The sequence below is a fragment of the Parambassis ranga genome, chromosome 10 (assembly GCF_900634625.1).
Source record: "Parambassis ranga chromosome 10, fParRan2.1, whole genome shotgun sequence".
Lineage (NCBI taxonomy): Eukaryota > Metazoa > Chordata > Actinopteri > Ambassidae > Parambassis > Parambassis ranga.
Window position 1 is genome coordinate 13,041,765 of NC_041031.1, and position 21,334 is coordinate 13,063,098.

Sequence of the window (21,334 nt, forward strand, 5' to 3'; positions counted from 1 at the left end):
ATTTCTTCTTGTGTTTTTAATCAACAGAGCGGAGATGATGAAGATTATAAGAGAATATACACAAAAAAGATTAAACCAAGGCTGAAGTCTGAAGACCTTGCAGAGGGAGTAGATGTTCGCACAGAGCGGCATAGCAGCACAAGCAGCGATGGCAGCACAGTCACCACCATTACTCGACGTATCACTACTTACACAGTGGACATGCCAAGTGGCATAAGTGAACAACTTGAACTGTCAAGTCCAGGTATCAAAGGGCTAAGGCACGAATCTGGAGATGGATCTCCTCGCATCAGATTCTCACATGGCAGTCCTTCAGGTAAAATGGGAACTGAGGAGGGGGTTTTTGAGTCAAGCAATGTAACGTACACTGGGCCAATTCAAAACACCACAGTTGTAAGAGAGGGAAAAGACAGAGGTGCAGATATCACATTTAAAGTGCCTAACTTTGGGGTAACAGTAGGTAAAGGCCAGGAAGGCACTGAAAACTCAAGAGGGAGTGGAGAGCAAGCAGGTGGAAACGTTCAAATTTCAAAAACAACCATGTCACTAAGAGACGGCAGCAACACTGGCAGTAGGAATATCACAATAGGAGGGTCAGGAGGTGCAGAGATGATCTCGACTGATGAAAATGGTAGGCCAATAAGTCTGTCTTCACCAGGAAAAGCGTTTCAAATTTCAACCATGGACAAAACACAGGTGGGAGGTTTTGACAGTGGCTTAAGTGAGGGGCCAAAAGTGGGGATGTCTGAAATTACCATTAGTCCACCACTGATCAAGGGGTCAGGCAGTATTAATATTCCAAACGTCAGACTTGGCGGTGGCTCCACAGATACTGACGCTGAGCTGACAGGGGGAAGGATAGGTGGATCAACAATCACATTAGGTAATGTTCCCTCTGGAAACTTGTCTAAAGCGGGCAAGATTTCTGTGACAGGCATGAACGTTAACCTTGCAGGTTCAAATGAAACTGAGGGCACTACAGGTGATATTAAAATGTCAACAGTCAAGATGCCTATGTTTGGAATGAAAGGAGTACTTAAGGAGGGAACTAGTCCTGAGGTTCCTGTGACACATAAACTGACTAAAAAATCCGAATTGTCTTTATCTGGGTCAGACACAAATACTGAGGCTCAAGGAGATATGTCTCGTATAAAGATCTCCTCATTTGGAGCCAATCTTCCAAAAGTTGAAACTGAGACAAAAACATCAGGAATTGATGTCAAAGCCCCGGATGTGGATCTAACCATTTCTAAGATTAAAATCAAAGGTCCAAATGTAGGGGATCCAGGAATAAATGTTCCTAAGGCCAAGATTGATGTGAAAGCACTTAATGTTGACAGCAAAGGTCCAGAGATTGACATTGAAAGTCCTAATGTAACGATCAAAGGCCCTGAAGTTAAAATACCTAAGGTGCCAGCATCTGATATCAAACTCAAAGGTGAGGAGGATGTGGATCTTCATTCAGGTAATGTGGATATTGAGGAAGACAAAAATGGATTTAAGCTGCCTAAATTTAAAATTCCCTCGTTTGGCATCAAAGGTCCACAAGTGGAGGTTCCAGATGTCAATGTTCCAAAAGCCAGTATTGATGGAAAGGCCCCACAAGTTGAAACTGAAGGTCCAAAGGTCTATATTGAAGATCCTGATGCAAAAATGAAAGGACCAAAAATAAAACTGCAATCAGTGTCTGGTCCCAAGCTGCCAAATGTGGGTGTTAATTTAAAAAGGCCTGAAATGAAAAGTGACATTGATGTATCTCTTCCGACTGTGGAAGGTGATATGAAAATTGCAAAGATGGATATTGAAGGATCTGAAGTTGAAACTAAGGGCTACAAAGGAGATATTAAAATGCCCAAATTTAAAATGCCTTCCTTTGGGATTACAGGCCAAAAAGTTGAAGGCTCAGACATTGATGTCAGCTTTTCAAAAGCTGGACCAAAAACTTCAAAGAATGACATGGATTTTAATCTTAAAGGCCCTAAACTTGATGGTGGTCTTGATGTCTCAGCTCCAAGAATTGAAGGAGACGTATCGTTACCTAGAGTAAACATCAGGGGTCCAGAGATTGGTGTAAAGGGGTCAGAAGGTGTTATTCAAGGTGATGAGGTCAAAGGACCTAAACTCAAGATGACAAGTATGTCTGGACCCAAAATCCCCATGCCTGATGTGGATTTCAATCTGAAAGGTCCTAAACTTGAAGGTGGTGTTGATGTGTCAGCTCCAAACATTGAAGGAGACTTATCTTTACCTAAAGGAGACGTCAAAGGTCCAACGTTGGAGTTTGAAGGGCCCAAAGGTGGATTTGAAATGCCCAAAATCAAAATGCCATCATTTGGTATCAAAGGATCAAAAGTGGAGGGTCCAGATGTTAATGTAAAACTTCCCAAGGATGGAATTGACATAAAGGCACCAGAAGTTGACATCAAAGGGCCAGAAATTGATGTTGAAGGTCCTGATGCAAAACTCAAAGGACCAAAAATCAAACTGCCAACACTATCGGGACCCAAGCTACCAGATTTGGACATTAATCTAAAAGGGCCCAAACTGAAAGGAAACGTTGATGTGCCTATCCCCAAAGTGGAGGGTGGGATAAAAGCCCCCAAGGTGGATATCAATGCACCAGATGTAGACATATCCGGACGGGAGATTGACATTGATGTTCCAAGTGGCAAGATCAAAGGACCTAAAGTCAACATGCCAAGTATATCTGGACCGAAGGTGTCGATGCCTGATGTAGATTTCAATCTGAAAGGCCCTAAACTTGAAGGTGGTGTTGATGTGTCAGCTCCAAAGATTGAGGGAGACATATCTTTACCTAAAGGAGACATCAAAGGTCCAAAGGTGGAGTTTGAAGGGCCCAAAGGTGGATTTGAAATGCCCAAAATTAAAATGCCATCATTTGGTTTCAAAGGACCAAAGGTGGGGGGTCCAGATGTTGATGTAAATCTTCCCAAGGCTGGTATTGACATAAAGGCACCAGAAGTTGATATTAAAGGGCCAGAATTTGATGTTGAAGGTCCTGATGCAAAACTCAAAGGACCAAAAATCAAACTGCCAACACTATCAGGACCTAAGCTGCCAGATTTTGACATTAATCTAAAAGGGCCAAAACTGAAAGGGGACGTTGATGTGTCTGTCCCAAAAGTGGAGGGAGACATAAAAGCCCCCAAGGTGGACATTAAAGCACCAGATGTAGATATATCAGGGCCAGAGGTTGACATTGATGTTCCAAGTGGCAAGATCAAAGGACCTAAATTCAAGATGCCAAGTATATCTGGACCGAAGATTTCAATGCCTGATGTGGATTTCAATCTAAAAGGCCCTAAACTTGAAGGTGGCGTTGATGTGTCAGCTCCAAAGATTGAGGGAGACATATCTATACCTAAAGGAGACATCAAAGGTCCAAAGGTGGAGTTTGAAGGGCCCAAAGGTGGATTTGAAATGCCCAAAATCAAAATGCCATCATTTGGTATCAAAGGACCAAAAGTGGAGGGTCCAGATGTTGATGTGAATCTTCCCAGGGCTGAAATTGACATAAAAGCACCAGAAGTTGATATTAAAGGGCCAGAACTTGATGTTGAAGGTCCTGATGCAAAACTCAAAGGACCAAAAATTAAACTCCCAACACTGTCAGGACCCAAGCTACCAGATTTTGACATAAATCTAAAAGGGCCAAAACTGAAAGGAGACGTTGATGTGTCTGTCCCAAAAGTGGAGGGTGACATAAAAGCCCCCAAGGTGGACATTAAAGCACCAGATGTAGACGTATCCGGACCGGAGATTGACATTGATGTTCCAAGTGGCAAGATCAAAGGACCTAAATTCAAGATGCCAAGTATATCTGGACCGAAGATTTCAATGCCTGATGTGGATTTCAATCTAAAAGGCCCTAAACTTGAAGGTGGCATTGATGTGTCAGCTCCAAAGATTGAGGGAGACATATCTTTACCCAAAGCAGACATCAAAGGTCCAAAGGTGGAGTTTGAAGGGCCCAAAGGTGGATTTGAAATGCCCAAAATCAAAATGCCATCATTTGGTATCAAAGGACCAAAAGTGGAGGGTCCAGATGTTGATGTGAATCTTCCCAAGGCTGGACTTGACATAAAGGCACCACAGGTTGATATTAAAGGGCCAGAACTTGATGTTGAAGGTCCTGATGCAAAACTCAAAGGACCAAAAATTAAACTACCAACACTGTCAGGGCCCAAGCTACCAGATTTTGACATAAATCTAAAAGGGCCAAAACTGAAAGGAGACGTTGATGTGTCTGTCCCAAAAGTGGAGGGTGACATAAAAGCCCCCAAGGTGGACATTAAAGCACCAGATGTAGACATATCCGGACCGGAGATTGACATTGATGTTCCAAGTGGCAAGATCAAAGGACCTAAATTCAAGATGCCAAGTATATCTGGACCGAAGATTTCAATGCCTGATGTGGATTTCAATCTAAAAGGCCCTAAACTTGAAGGTGGCATTGATGTGTCAGCTCCAAAGATTGAGGGAGACATATCTGTACCCAAAGGAGACATCAAAGGTCCAAAGGTGGAGTTTGAAGGGCCCAAAGGTGGATTTGAAATGCCCAAAATCAAAATGCCATCATTTGGTATCAAAGGACCAAAAGTGGAGGGTCCAGATGTTGATGTGAATCTTCCCAAGGCTGGACTTGACATAAAGGCACCACAGGTTGATATTAAAGGGCCAGAACTTGATGTTGAAGGTCCTGATGCAAAACTCAAAGGACCAAAAATTAAACTACCAACACTGTCAGGACCCAAGCTACCAGATTTTGACATAAATCTAAAAGGGCCAAAACTGAAAGGAGACGTTGATGTGTCTGTCCCAAAAGTGGAGGGTGACATAAAAGCCCCCAAGGTGGACATTAAAGCACCAGATGTAGATATATCCGGACCGGAGATTGACATTGATGTTCCAAGTGGCAAGATCAAAGGACCTAAATTTAAGATGCCAAGTATATCTGGACCAAAGATTTCAATGCCTGATGTGGATTTCAATCTAAAAGGCCCTAAACTTGAAGGTGGCATTGATGTGTCAGCTCCAAAGATTGAGGGAGACATATCTTTACCTAAAGGAGACATCAAAGGTCCAAAGGTGGAGTTTGAAGGGCCCAAAGGTGGATTTGAAATGCCCAAAATCAAAATGCCATCATTTGGTATCAAAGGACCAAAAGTAGAGGGTCCAGATGTGGATGTAAATCTTCCCAAGGCTGGAATTGACATAAAGGCACCAGAAGTTGACATTAAAGGGCCAGAATTTGATGTTGAAGGTCCTGATGCAAAACTCAAAGGACCAAAAGTCAAACTGCCAACACTATCAGGCCCCAAGCTCCCAGATTTTGACATTAATCTAAAAGGACCAAAACTGAAAGGTGATATTGATGTGTCTGTTCCAAAGGTGGAGGGTGACATAAAAGCCCCCAAGGTGGATATTGAAGGACCAGAAGTTAATATTGAGGGCCACAAAGGAGGATTCAAAATGCCCAAATTTAAAATGCCATCCTTTGGGTTGAAAGGTCCAAATCTTGAAGGCCCAGAAGTTGATGTCAACCTTCCCAAACCTAGCATTGATGTAGATCTGGCAGCACCAGAAGTTGACGTTGACAGTCCAAGTGGTAAGATTAAAGGACCCAAATTCAAGATGCCAAGTATATCTGGACCCAAGATTTCCATGCCTGACGTGGATTTCAATCTTAAAGGCCCTAAACTTGAAGGTGGTGTTGATCTGCCATCTCCAAAAATAGAAGGAGACATATCTTTGCCTAAAGGAGACATCAAAGGTCCAAAGGTGGAGTTCGAAGGGCCCAAAGGTGGATTTGAAATGCCCAAAATCAAAATGCCATCATTTGGCATGAAGGGTCCAAAAGTGGAGGGTCCAGATGTTGATATAAATCTTCCCAAGGCTGGAATTGACATAAAGGCACCAGAAGTTGACATTAAAGGGCCAGAATTTGATGTTGAAGGTCCTGATGCAAAACTTAAAGGGCCAAAAATCAAACTGCCAACAGTATCAGGCCCCAAGCTGCCAGATTTTGACATTAATCTAAAAGGGCCCAAACTGAAAGGAGACGTTGATGTGTCTGGTCCAAAAGTGGAGGGTGACATAAAAGCCCCCAAGGTGGATATTGAAGGACCAGATGTTGATATTGAGGGCCCCAAAGGAGGATTTAAAATGCCCAAATTCAAAATGCCCTCATTTGGGTTGAAAGGTCCACATGTTGAAGGCCCAGAAGTTGATGTTAACATTCCCAAACCCGACATTGATGTAGATCTGACAGCACCAGAAGTTGACATTGACAGTCCAAGCGGTAAGATTAAAGGACCCAAATTCAAGATGCCAAGTATATCTGGACCCAAGATTTCTATGCCTGATGTGGATTTCAATCTGAAAGGCCCCAAACTTGAAGGTGGTGTTGATTTGTCTGCTCCAAAAATAGAAGGAGACATATCTTTGCCTAAAGGAGACATCAAAGGTCCAAAGGTGGAGTTCGAAGGGCCCAAAGGTGGATTTGAAATGCCCAAAATCAAAATGCCCTCATTTGGCATAAAGGGTCCAAAAGTGGAGGGTCCAGATGTTGATATAAATCTTCCCAAGGCTGGAATTGACATAAAGGCACCAGAAGTTGACATTAAAGGGCCAGAATTTGATGTTGAAGGTCCTGATGCAAAACTCAAAGGACCAAAAATCAAACTGCCAACACTATCAGGCCCCAAGCTGCCAGATTTTGACATTAATCTAAAAGGGCCCAAACTGAAAGGAGACATTGATGTGTCTGTCCCAAAAGTGGAGGGTGACATAAAAGCCCCTAAGGTGGATATTGAAGGACCAGAAGTTGATATTGAGGGCCCCAAAGGAGGATTCAAAATGCCCAAATTCAAAATGCCATCCTTTGGGTTGAAAGGTCCACATGTTGAAGGCCCAGAAGTTGATGTCAACCTTCCCAAATCTGACATTGATGTAGATTTAGCAGCACCAGAAATTGACATTGACAGTCCAAGTGGTAAAATTAAAGGACCCAAATTCAAGATGCCAAGTATATCTGGACCCAAGATTTCAATGCCTGATGTGGATTTCAATCTTAAAGGCCCTAAACTTGAAGGTGGTGTTGATTTGTCTGCTCCAAAAATAGAAGGAGACATATCTTTGCCTAAAGGAGACATCAAAGGTCCAAAGGTGGAGTTCGAAGGGCCCAAAGGTGGATTTGAAATGCCCAAAATCAAAATGCCCTCATTTGGCATAAAGGGTCCAAAAGTGGAGGGTCCAGATGTTGATATAAATCTTCCCAAGGCTGGAATTGACATAAAGGCACCAGAAGTTGACATTAAAGGGCCAGAATTTGATGTTGAAGGTCCTGATGCAAAACTCAAAGGGCCAAAGATCAAACTGCCAACACTATCAGGCCCCAAGCTGCCAGATTTTGACATTAATCTAAAAGGGCCCAAACTGAAAGGAGACGTTGATGTGTCTGTTCCAAAAGTGGAGGGTGACATAAAAGCCCCCAAGGTGGATATTGAAGGGCCAGAAGTTGATATTGAGGGCCCCAAAGGAGGATTCAAAATGCCCAAATTCAAAATGCCATCATTTGGGTTGAAAGGTCCACATGTTGAAGGCCCAGAAATTGATGTTAACATTCCCAAACCTGACATTGATGTAGATCTGACAGCACCAGAAGTTGACGTTGACAGTCCAAGCGGTAAGATTAAAGGACCCAAATTCAAGATGCCAAGTATATCTGGACCCAAGATTTCTATGCCTGATGTGGATTTCAATCTTAAAGGCCCTAAACTTGAAGGTGGCGTTGATTTGTCTGCTCCAAAAATAGAAGGAGACATATCTTTGCCTAAAGGAGACATCAAAGGTCCAAAGGTGGAGTTTGAAGGGCCAAAAGGTGGATTTGAAATGCCCAAAATCAAAATGCCATCATTTGGCATCAAGGGTCCAAAAATGGAGGGTCCAGATGTTGATATAAATCTTCCCAAGGCTGGTATTGACATAAAGGCACCAGAAGTTGACATCAAAGGGCCAGAATTTGATGTTGAAGGTCCTGATGCAAAACTCAAAGGACCAAAAATCAAACTGCCAACACTATCAGGCCCCAAGCTGCCAGATTTCGACATTAATCTAAAAGGGCCCAAACTGAAAGGAGACGTTGATGTGTCTGTCCCAAAAGTGGAGGGTGACATAAAAGCACCTAAGGTGGATATTGAAGGACCAGAAGTTGATATTGAGGGCCCCAAAGGAGGATTCAAAATGCCCAAATTCAAAATGCCATCCTTTGGGTTGAAAGGTCCACATGTTGAAGGCCCAGAAATTGATGTTAACATTCCCAAACCTGACATTGATGTAGATCTGACAGCACCAGAAGTTGACATTGACAGTCCAAGTGGTAAGATTAAAGGACCCAAATTCAAGATGCCAAGTATATCTGGACCTAAGATTTCTATGCCTGATGTGGATTTCAATCTTAAAGGCCCTAAACTTGAAGGTGGCATTGATTTGTCTGCTCCAAAAATAGAAGGAGACATATCTTTGCCTAAAGGAGACATCAAAGGTCCAAAGGTGGAATTTGAAGGGCCCAAAGGTGGATTTGAAATGCCCAAAATCAAAATGCCCTCATTTGGCATCAAGGGTCCAAAAATGGAGGGTCCAGATGTTGATATAAATCTTCCCAAGGCTGGTATTGACATAAAGGCACCAGAAGTTGACATCAAAGGGCCAGAATTTGATGTTGAAGGTCCTGATGCAAAACTCAAAGGACCAAAAATCAAACTTCCAACACTATCAGGACCCAAGCTGCCAGATTTTGACATTAATCTAAAAGGCCCCAAACTGAAAGGAGACATTGATGTGTCTGTTCCAAAAGTGGAAGGAGACATAAAAGCCCCCAAGGTGGATATTGAAGGACCAGAAGTCGATATTGAGGGCCCCAAAGGAGGATTCAAAATGCCCAAATTCAAAATGCCATCCTTTGGGTTGAAAGGTCCACATGTTGAAGGCCCAGAAATTGATGTTAACATTCCCAAACCTGACATTGATGTAGATCTGACAGCACCAGAGGTTGACATTGACAGTCCAAGTGGTAAGATTAAAGGACCCAAATTCAAGATGCCAAGTATATCTGGACCTAAGATTTCCATGCCTGATGTGGATTTCAACCTGAAAGGCCCCAAACTTGAAGGTGGTGTTGATTTGTCTGCTCCAAAAATAGAAGGAGACATATCTTTGCCTAAAGGAGACATCAAAGGTCCAAAGGTGGAGTTCGAAGGGCCCAAAGGTGGATTTGAAATGCCCAAAATCAAAATGCCTTCATTTGGCATAAAGGGTCCAAAAGTGGAGGGTCCAGATGTTGATATAAATCTTCCCAAGGCTGGAATTGACATAAAGGCACCAGAAGTTGACATTAAAGGGCCAGAATTTGATGTTGAAGGTCCTGATGCAAAACTCAAAGGACCAAAAATCAAACTGCCAACACTATCAGGCCCCAAGCTGCCAGATTTCGACATTAATCTAAAAGGGCCCAAACTGAAAGGAGACATTGATGTGTCTGTTCCAAAAGTGGAAGGAGACATAAAAGCCCCCAAGGTGGATATTGAAGGACCAGAAGTCGATATTGAGGGCCCCAAAGGAGGATTCAAAATGCCCAAATTCAAAATGCCATCCTTTGGGTTGAAAGGTCCACATGTTGAAGGCCCAGAAATTGATGTTAACATTCCCAAACCTGACATTGATGTAGATCTGACAGCACCAGAGGTTGACATTGACAGTCCAAGTGGTAAGATTAAAGGACCCAAATTCAAGATGCCAAGTATATCTGGACCTAAGATTTCCATGCCTGATGTGGATTTCAACCTGAAAGGCCCTAAACTTGAAGGTGGTGTTGATTTGTCTGCTCCAAAAATAGAAGGAGACATATCTTTGCCTAAAGGAGACATCAAAGGTCCAAAGGTGGAGTTCGAAGGGCCCAAAGGTGGATTTGAAATGCCCAAAATCAAAATGCCTTCATTTGGCATAAAGGGTCCAAAAGTGGAGGGTCCAGATGTTGATATAAATCTTCCCAAGGCTGGAATTGACATAAAGGCACCAGAAGTTGACATTAAAGGGCCAGAATTTGATGTTGAAGGTCCTGATGCAAAACTCAAAGGACCAAAAATCAAACTGCCAACACTATCAGGCCCCAAGCTGCCAGATTTCGACATTAATCTAAAAGGGCCCAAACTGAAAGGAGACGTTGATGTGTCTGTCCCAAAAGTGGAGGGTGACATAAAAGCCCCTAAGGTGGATATTGAAGGACCAGAAGTTGATATTGAGGGCCCCAAAGGAGGATTCAAAATGCCCAAATTCAAAATGCCATCCTTTGGGTTGAAAGGTCCACATGTTGAAGGCGCAGAAGTTGATGTCAACCTTCCCAAATCTGACATTGATGTAGATCTAGCAGCACCAGAAATTGACATTGACAGTCCAAGTGGTAAAATTAAAGGACCCAAATTCAAGATGCCAAGTATATCTGGACCCAAGATTTCAATGCCTGATGTGGATTTCAATCTTAAAGGCCCTAAACTTGAAGGTGGAGTTGATTTGTCTGCTCCAAAAATAGAAGGAGACATATCTTTGCCTAAAGGAGACATCAAAGGTCCAAAGGTGGAGTTCGAAGGGCCCAAAGGTGGATTTGAAATGCCCAAAATCAAAATGCCCTCATTTGGCATAAAGGGTCCAAAAGTGGAGGGTCCAGATGTTGATATAAATCTTCCCAAGGCTGGAATTGACATAAAGGCACCAGAAGTTGACATTAAAGGGCCAGAAGTTGATGTTGAAGGTCCTGATGCAAAACTCAAAGGACCAAAAATCAAACTGCCAACACTATCAGGCCCCAAGCTGCCAGATTTTGACATTAATCTAAAAGGGCCCAAACTGAAAGGAGACGTTGATGTGTCTGTCCCAAAAGTGGAGGGTGACATAAAAGCCCCTAAGGTGGATATTGAAGGACCAGAAGTTGATATTGAGGGCCCCAAAGGAGGATTCAAAATGCCCAAATTCAAAATGCCATCCTTTGGGTTGAAAGGTCCACATGTTGAAGGCCCAGAAGTTGATGTCAACCTTCCCAAATCTGACATTGATGTAGATCTAGCAGCACCAGAAATTGACATTGACAGTCCAAGTGGTAAAATTAAAGGACCCAAATTCAAGATGCCAAGTATATCTGGACCCAAGATTTCAATGCCTGATGTGGATTTCAATCTTAAAGGCCCTAAACTTGAAGGTGGTGTTGATTTGTCTGCTCCAAAAATAGAAGGAGACATATCTTTGCCTAAAGGAGACATCAAAGGTCCAAAGGTGGAGTTCGAAGGGCCCAAAGGTGGATTTGAAATGCCCAAAATCAAAATGCCCTCATTTGGCATAAAGGGTCCAAAAGTGGAGGGTCCAGATGTTGATATAAATCTTCCCAAGGCTGGAATTGACATAAAGGCACCAGAAGTTGACATTAAAGGGCCAGAATTTGATGTTGAAGGTCCTGATGCAAAACTCAAAGGACCAAAAATCAAACTGCCAACACTATCAGGCCCCAAGCTGCCAGATTTTGACATTAATCTAAAAGGGCCCAAACTGAAAGGAGACATTGATGTGTCTGTCCCAAAAGTGGAGGGTGACATAAAAGCCCCTAAGGTGGATATTGAAGGACCAGAAGTTGATATTGAGGGCCCCAAAGGAGGATTCAAAATGCCCAAATTCAAAATGCCATCCTTTGGGTTGAAAGGTCCACATGTTGAAGGCCCAGAAGTTGATGTCAACCTTCCCAAATCTGACATTGATGTAGATTTAGCAGCACCAGAAATTGACATTGACAGTCCAAGTGGTAAAATTAAAGGACCCAAATTCAAGATGCCAAGTATATCTGGACCCAAGATTTCAATGCCTGATGTGGATTTCAATCTTAAAGGCCCTAAACTTGAAGGTGGTGTTGATTTGTCTGCTCCAAAAATAGAAGGAGACATATCTTTGCCTAAAGGAGACATCAAAGGTCCAAAGGTGGAGTTCGAAGGGCCCAAAGGTGGATTTGAAATGCCCAAAATCAAAATGCCCTCATTTGGCATAAAGGGTCCAAAAGTGGAGGGTCCAGATGTTGATATAAATCTTCCCAAGGCTGGAATTGACATAAAGGCACCAGAAGTTGACATTAAAGGGCCAGAATTTGATGTTGAAGGTCCTGATGCAAAACTCAAAGGACCAAAAATCAAACTGCCAACACTATCAGGCCCCAAGCTGCCAGATTTCGACATTAATCTAAAAGGGCCCAAACTGAAAGGAGACGTTGATGTGTCTGTCCCAAAAGTGGAGGGTGACATAAAAGCACCTAAGGTGGATATTGAAGGACCAGAAGTTGATATTGAGGGCCCCAAAGCAGGATTCAAAATGCCCAAATTCAAAATGCCATCCTTCGGGTTGAAAGGTCCACATGTTGAAGGCCCAGAAGTTGATGTCAACCTTCCCAAACCTGACATTGATGTAGATCTAGCAGCACCAGAAATTGACATTGACAGTCCAAGTGGTAAAATTAAAGGACCCAAATTCAAGATGCCAAGTATATCTGGACCCAAGATTTCAATGCCTGATGTGGATTTCAATCTGAAAAGCCCTAAACTTGAAGGTGGTTTTGATGTTTCAGCTCCAAAGATTGAAGGAAACATCTCTGTACCTGAAGGGGACATCAAAGGTCCAAAGATTGAGGTTGAAGGTCCTAAAGGTGGATTTGAAATGCCAAAAATCAAAATGCCATCATTTGGCATTAAAGGTCCAAAATTGGAGGGCCCAGATATTGATGCAAAACTTCCCAAGGCCTCTGTCAATGTAAAAGCACCAGAGGTTGACATTGACACACCTCGTGTTGATATTGAAGGTCCAGATGGAAATCTTAAAGGACCTAAATTCAAGTTGCCCTCCTTGTCTGGACCAAAGCTACCAGACTTCGACATTAATCTCAAAGGACCCAAAATCAAAGGGGATGTAGGAGTTCCAAATATTGAAGGAGACATCAACACATCTGACTTGAAAATTGAATCTCCCAGCCTTGATGTGGAATATCCAGAGGGAAAAATTAGTGGGCCAAAGCTAAAATTGCCTTCAGTTTCTGGTCCCAAGATTTCACTTCCAGATGTTGATGTCAGTCTTACAGGACCAAAAATAAAGGGTGATAAGAAAGGAGATGTTCACTTGCCAAAAGCTCAGATTGAAGGACCAGATGTCACACTTGATGTTCCTGAAGTTGGCTCAAAGAAAACAAAATTCAAAATGCCGAAGTTTGGGTTTAAAAGTCCAAAGGTTAATCTGAAAGGGCCCAAAGTGAAAGGAGATGTAGACGTGTCTGTTCCAAAGGTGGAGGGTGACGTTAATTTCCCCAGAGTGGATGTTGAAGGTCCAGATGTCGACATTGAGGGCCCCAAAGGAGGATTCAAAATGCCCAAATTTAAAATGCCATCCTTTGGATTGAAAGGTCCACATGTTGAAGGTCCCGAAGTTGATGTCAGCCTTCCCAAAGCAGATATCGACATTAAAACACCTGACGTTGATATATCTGCACCAGGAGTTGACATTGACAGTCCAAGTGGAAAGATAAAAGGACCAAAATTTAAGATGCCAAGTTTATCTGGACCCAAAATTTCCATGCCTGACGTGGATTTCAATCTGAAAGGCCCTAAACTTGAAGGTGGTGTTGATGTGTCAGCTCCAAAGATTGAAGGAGAAATATCCTTACCTGAAGGAGACATCAAAGGTCCAAAGGTAGAGATTGAAGGGCCCAAAGGTGGATTTGAAATGCCCAAAATCAAAATGCCATCTTTTGGCATAAAAGGACCAAAAGTAGAGGGTCCAGATGTTGATATAAATCTTCCGAAGGCCAGTGTTGATGTAAAGGTCCCAGAATTTGACATTAAAGGTCCAGAGTTTGATGTTGAAGTTCCTGATGCAAAACTCAAAGGACCAAAAATCAAAATGCCTTCATTGTCAGGACCCAAGCTCCCAGATTTCGACATTAATTTAAAAGGGCCCAAACTGAAAGGAGACATTGATGTGTCTGTTCCAAAAGTTGAGGGTGACATAGAGGTCCCCAAGGTGGGTATTGAAGGACCAGAATTTGATATTGAGGGCCCCAAAGGAGGATTCAAAATGCCCAAATTCAAAATGCCATCCTTTGGGTTGAAAGGTCCAAACATTGAAGGCCCAGAAGTTGATGTCAACCTTCCAAAAACTGAAATTGACATTAAAGCACCAGATGTAGACATATCAGGACCAGAGATTGACATTGATGTTCCAAGTGGTAAAATTAAAGGACCTAAATTCAAGATGCCAAGTATATCTGGACCTAAAATCTCCATGCCTGATGTGGATTTCAATATGAAGGGTCCTAAACTTGAAGGTGGTGTTGATATCTCAAGTCCAAAGATTGAAGGTGACATATCCTTGCCTGAAGTAGACATGAAGGGTCCAAAAGTTGATGTCGGTGGGGGTAAAGGTGGTTTTGAAATGCCTAAAGTCAAAATGCCAACTTTTGGCTTTAAAGGACCAAAAGTTCAGGGTCCCGACATGGATATAAATCTTCCCAAGGCTGATGTTGATGTAAAAGCACCCAATGTTGATATTAAAGGGCCAGATTTTGACGTTGAAGGTCCTGATGCAAAGATCAAAGGACCTAAAATCAAACTACCAACACTAACAGGACCCAAGCTTCCAGATTTTGACATAAATCTCAAAGGGCCCAAATTGAAAGGTGACATTGATGTATCTGTTCCAAAAGTGGAGGGTGACATAAAAGTCCCCAAAGTGGATATTGAAGCACCAGAAGTTGACATTGAGGGCATCACGGGAGGACTCAAAATGCCCAAATTCAAAATGCCATCCTTTGGGTTAAAAGGTCCACATATTGAAGGTCCAGAAGTTGATGTCAACCTTCCCAAAGCTGAACTTGACATTAAAGCACCCGATGTAGACATATCAGGACCGGAGGTTGACATTGACATTCCAAGTGGGAAGATCAAAGGACCTAAATTCAAGATGCCAAGTATATCTGGACCCAAAATGTCAATGCCTGATGTGGATTTCAATCTGAAAGGCCCTAAGCTTGAAGGTGGTGTAGATGTGTCAGCTCCAAAGATTGAGGGAGACATATCCCTACCTAAAGGAGACATTAAAGGCCCAAAGGTGGAGTTTGAAGGGCCTAAAGGTGGATTTGAAATGCCCAAAATCAAAATGCCATCATTTGGTATCAAAGGACCAAAAGTAGAGGGTCCAGATGTGGATTTAAATCTTCCTAAGGCTGGAATTGACATAAAGGCACCAGAAGTTGACATTAAAGGGCCAGAATTTGATGTTGAAGGTCCAGATGCAAAACTCAAAGGACCAAAAGTCAAACTGCCAACACTATCAGGCCCCAAGCTTCCAGATTTTGACATTAATCTCAAAGGGCCCAAATTGAAAGGAGACATTGATGTGTCTGTTCCAAAGGTGGAGGGTGGCATCAAAGTCCCGACAGTGGATGTTGAAGGACCAGAAGTGGACCTTGAAGGCCCTAAGGGAGGACTCAAAATGCCTAAATTCAAAATGCCATCGTTTGGGTTGAAAGGCCCACATTTTGAAGGCCCAGAAGTTGATGTCAACCTTCCCAAAGCTGAACTTGACATTAAGGCACCAGATGTAGACATATCAGGACCGGAGGTTGACATTGACATTCCAGGTGGGACGATCAAAGGACCTAAATTCAAAATGCCAAGTATTTCTGGACCCAAGATTTCAATGCCTGATGTGGATTTCAATCTTAAAGGCCCTAAACTTGAAGGTGGTGTTGATGTGTCATCTCCTAAGATTGAGGGAGACTTATCCTTACCTAAAGGAGACATCAAAGGTCCAAAGGTGGAGTTTGAAGGGCCCAAAGGTGGATTTGAAATGCCCAAAATCAAAATGCCATCATTTGGCATGAAGGGTCCAAAAGTAGAGGGTCCAGATATTGATATTAATCTTCCCAAAGGAAGTGTGGATGTAAAGGCCCCAGAAGTTGACATTAAAGGGCCAGAATTTGATGTTGAAGGTCCTGATGCAAAACTCAAAGGACCAAAAATCAAACTGCCAACACTATCAGGACCCAAGCTCCCAGATTTCGACATTAATTTAAAAGGGCCCAAACTGAAAGGAGATGTTGATATGTCTGTTCCAAAAGTGGAGGGTGACATTAAAGCCCCCAAGGTGGATATTGAAGGACCAGAAGTTGACATTGAAGGCCCCAAAGGAGGATTCAAAATGCCCAAATTCAAAATGCCATCCTTTGGATTGAAAGGTCCACATGTTGAAGGCCCAGAAATTGATGTCAGCCTTCCCAAAGCTGACATTGACATTAAAGCACCAGATGTAGACATATCAGGCCCGGAGGTTGACATTGATAGTCCAAGTGGGAAGATCAAAGGACCCAAATTCAAAATGCCAAGTATTTCTGGACCGAAGATTTCTATGCCTGATGTGGATTTCAATCTTAAAGGCCCTAAACTTGAAGGTGGTGTTGATGTCTCAACTCCAAAGATTGAGGGAGACATATCCCTACCTAAAGGAGACATCAAAGGTCCAAAGGTGGAGTTTGAAGGGCCCAAAGGTGGATTTGAAATGCCCAAAATCAAAATGCCATCATTTGGCATGAAGGGTCCAAAAGTAGAGGGTCCAGATATTGATATTAATCTTCCCAAAGGAAGTGTGGATGTAAAGGCACCAGAAGTTGACATTAAAGGGCCAGAATTTGATGTTGAAGGTCCTGATGCAAAACTCAAAGGACCAAAAATCAAACTGCCAACACTGTCAGGACCCAAGCTGCCAGATTTGGACATTAATCTAAAAGGACCCAAATTGAAAGGAGACGTTGATGTGTCTGTTCCAAAAGTGGAGGGTGACATTAAAGCCCCCAAGGTGGATATTGAAGGACCAGAAGTTGATATCGAGGGCCCCAAAGGAGGATTCAAAATGCCCAAATTCAAAATGCCATCCTTTGGGTTGAAAGGTCCACATGTTGAAGGCCCAGAAGTTGATGTCAACCTTCCCAAACCTGACATTGATGTAGATCTAGCAGCACCAGAAATTGACATTGACAGTCCAAGTGGTAAAATTAAAGGACCCAAGTTCAAAATGCCAAGTATATCTGGACCCAAGATTTCAATGCCTGATCTGGATTTCAATCTTAAAGGCCCTAAACTGGAAGGAGGTGTTGATGTCTCAGCTCCAAAGATAGAAGGAGACATGTCTTTACCTAAAGGGGACATCAAAGGTCCAAAGGTAGAGTTTGAAGGGCCCAAAGGTGGATTTGAGATGCCTAAAATAAAAATGCCATCATTTGGTCTCAAAGGGCCAAAAGTGGAGGGTCCAGATGTTGATATAAATCTTCCCAAAGGAAGTGTGGATGTAAAAGCACCAGAAATTGACATTAGAGGACCAGAATTTGATGTTGGAGGTCCTGATGCAAAACTTAAAGGACCAAAAATCAAACTGCCAACACTATCAGGACCCAAGCTCCCAGATTTCGACATTAATCTAAAAGGGCCCAAACTGAAAGGAGACGTTGATGTGTCTGTTCCGAAGGTAGAGGGTGACATAAAAGCCCCCAAATTGGATATTGAAGGACCAGAAGTTGATATCGAGGGCTCTAAGGGAGGACTCAAAATGCCCAAATTCAAAAGGCCAACTTTTGGGTTGAAAGGTCCAAACATTGAAGGCCCAGAAGTTGATGCTAGCCTTCCCAAAGTTGACATTAAAGCACCAGATGTAGACATTTCAGGACCGGAGGTTGACATTAACATTCCAAGTGGGAAGATCAAAGGACCTAAATTCCAAATGCCCAGTATATCTGGACCTAAAATGTCCATGCCTGATGTGGATTTCAATCTCAAAAGCCCTAAAGTTGAAGGTGGTGTTGATGTCTCAAGTCCAAAGATTGAAGGAGACATATCCTTGCCTAAGGTAGACATCAAAGGTCCAAAGGTCGATGTTGATGGGGGCAAAGGTGGATTTGAAATGCCTAAGATCAAAATGCCATCATTTGGCTTCAAAGGTCCAAAGGTAGAGGGGCCAGATCTGGATATAAACCTTCCCCATGCCAGTGTTGATGTAAAGGCACCAGAAGTTGACATTAAAGGACCAGAATTCAATGTTGAAGGTCCTGATGCAAAACTCAAAGGACCAAAAATCAAACTGCCAACACTATCGGGACCCAAGCTCCCAGATTTGGACATCAATCTAAAAGGGCCCAAACTGAAAGGAGACGTTGATGTGTCTGTTCCAAAGGTGGAGGGTGACTTTAAAGTTCCCAAAGTAGACATTGAAGGACCAGAGGTTGATATTGAGGGCCACAGAGGCGAAATCAAAATGCCCAAATTCAAAATGCCATCCTTTGGGTTGAAAGGTCCAAACATTGAAGGTCCAGAAGTTGATGTCAACCTTCCCAAAGTTGACATTGGCGTTAAAGCACCTGGAGTGGATATAACTGGGCCAGAATTGGACATTGACAGTCCAAGTGGTAAAATCAAAGGACCTAAGTTGAAAATGCCGAGCATATCTGGACCTAAAATCTCCATGCCTGATGTTGATTTCAATCTGAAAGGCCCTAAACTTGAAGGTGACATGGATGTTACAGTTCCAAAGATTGGAGAGGTTTCCTTACCTGAAGCAGACATCAAAGGTCCCAAGGTGGAGGTTGAAGTGCCCAAAGGTGGATTTGAAATGCCCAAAATGAAAATGCCATCGTTTGGTCTCACAGGTCCAAAAATAGAGGGCCCAAATCTTGATGTCAAAACACCTGATGCTAATGTGAATTTGAAAGGGCCCAAATTAACAGGAGGAATTGATGTATCTGTGCCAAATGTTGAGGGAGGAACCAGTGTTGCTGTTGATCCAGAAAAGACTGGCATTACCTTTCCAAAGTTTAAAGGTCCTAAATTTGCAATGAAATCCCCAGAGATTAGCTTTTCTGAAAATGAGGCAAGTCTCGATGCCCCTGATGTTGACATCAGTGTAAAAGGAAAAAAGGGAAAGTTTAAGCTTCCTAAAGTGAAGGGAAAGGCAAAGAAACCAGTTGTTGACATTGAAACACCTGCAGTGGATCTAGATGTTGACAAACCTAATATTCATGCCAAAGGAACCAAGACAAAGAAGCCCCTTTTTGGTAGGCTTCATTTTCCTGATGTGGAATTCAAATCACCAAAAATGACAGACAATGTATCTGTGGATTTACCTGAGGGATTTAAATCTCCTGATGTGGATTTGACAACTCCTAGCTTGAATATCGGCATTGGCGGTACCGGCACAGACAGCACAAATGTTAGTTTTGAAGGCCCAGATGCAAAAGGAAAGACTCCTACTCTTAAAATGTTGAATGTCAAAGGTGGGGCAGAAACCCATGCAAGTGTTTCAGCGGACAGTTCAGTTAGTGGCCTTCATTACCCAGAGGGTAAAGTGACATTTTCCAAAATCAAAATACCCAAATTTGGTATTGCTCTTCCTCGTGTTGAAGGACAAGTTGATGGAGGAAAAGTTGAAACAGAGCTTACAGGCAGTGGAGGCATAGGTGTACAGTCTCCAGCTGTTAGTTGCCAAGTTAATCCACAGAATATAGAGGTTCCTAGTCCAGAAGTGAGGCATAGTGAAGGCAAAGTAAAAGTTAAGATTCCAAAGTTGTTTGGCAAATCAAAAGCAAAGGGCAGCAGTGTAGGTGACCTTCGTGGACCAGAGGTAGGTTTGAGTGTGAGCGGAAAAGGTAGTGAGGCCTCTAAAGAACTTCATTCTGGGGAAGTAAGTGGAAAATTACAATTAGAGGGTGATTCTGGACTCAGTGTGACAAGTAAAGCAAAGTCAGCCTCACTAGATCTCTTTAAGAAATCAAGACATCGGTCTTCTTCTTTTAGTGATGAGGGAGCACTTGCAGTCAGTTCTCCTTCAGCTCACTTAGAAGCTGAGGGTGGTGACATTTCATTAGACTTGGGAGACAGCAAGGTCAAAGGGAAGAAAGGCAAGTTGAAGTTTGGCACGTTTGGCGGTTTTGGTTCAAAGTCAAAGGGCTCATATGAAGTGACACTTGGAGACAACAGTGAGGCAGGAGCGGAGGGGAGTTCAGGTGTGTCTCTGTCTAAAAAGTCGAGATTGTCTTCATCCTCAAGCAGTGACAGTGGTTCAAGAAGTGGTTTCAAGTTCCCAAAAGTTGAGCTATCTGTTACACCAAAGAAATGAGGCAATTTTCCCTCTCATGTACACACAAATACATTCTCATAACATTGATGATATAGATACTACTTAACACCTTTTTTCTTTTAAATACAAGAGGACATGCACAGTCACCTCAGTGTTTTTAAGTATGAATAAATCATTTTTTCAGTAATTAGACATGAGTGCATGAGATTGTTTAAAATCCCTTCAAACTGTAAATAAGATAAATTTGTATTGTAATAATAAATATTGTTTTCTGTACATAGTCTAGATATATTGAACATACACCATCTCACAAAATTCTCACAAAACTTTATTACGGGGTTTGTTACTGTGTCCTGTTTCATTCTGTTAAATGAATGTTGTTTATGAAAGGGTGTGGTATATTTTTTGTTTCCAGGGGTCTGTTGCACAAAACAAAACTCAAAATTGTTACTTGGACAGAAATGTTGTTAATACACCTAGACACACATATAAACAATCACCAGTTGTTATTTTTAATCTATGACATGGTTTTATTTTCAAGCTTTCACAATATATAATCAGTGCAGAAGCATATTTACACAACATAGAGCTGGCCCTTTATAACACATTCTAAAGAGTGATGATGATGTATATACCATAATTGCAAAGACAATCTTTGTCCCTGAAATGCTGTCAGTACTTTTAGTTTTTTTTTGTCAAGAAAATGTATTTGCCAAAATCCATTTGTCTTTTACCACAGATATAAATTTGTTTTATTTTAAAGAGGTTCTGCTTCCTAATCATGTTATTTTCACAGTTTAATAATCATCTGTTTTTTTGTTTGTTTGTTTAATTTTGTCACTCCCTCTTTGTATACACAACATGCTTACAGAAAAAAATGTCACAAATAAACAGTCACTTTTATTCTCATGTTTTTGTGATTAAAATTCTATATTGCTAGACAGCTGCACAGTTTTGGAGAGCATTATTATTGAGGTATATTCTTTTGTGTGCATTTTGCCAAATAAACTAAATAAAAAAAGATTTATGTAATTTATTTTAAACTTGGAAGGATTTTAACTCCCAGAAGAATACATTGAAAAGATTGAAATGAGTGGGATTGGGTATACAATGTTGG

The 21,334-nt window shown here is 42.1% G+C and overlaps 1 protein-coding gene across 1 annotated transcript in view; it reads left to right on the forward strand.

Moving 5' to 3' along the window:
* ahnak (AHNAK nucleoprotein) overlaps positions 1–21,160 on the forward strand; it is a 32,438-nt gene extending 11,278 nt beyond the window's left edge. Inside the window, exon 6 of the mRNA XM_028415620.1 lies at positions 28–21,160. Coding sequence (XP_028271421.1) covers positions 28–20,256 — 20,229 coding nt within the window. The 3' untranslated portion in view covers positions 20,257–21,160. The remainder of the gene's footprint in view (positions 1–27) is intronic.
* The last annotated feature ends 174 nt before the right edge of the window (positions 21,161–21,334 follow it).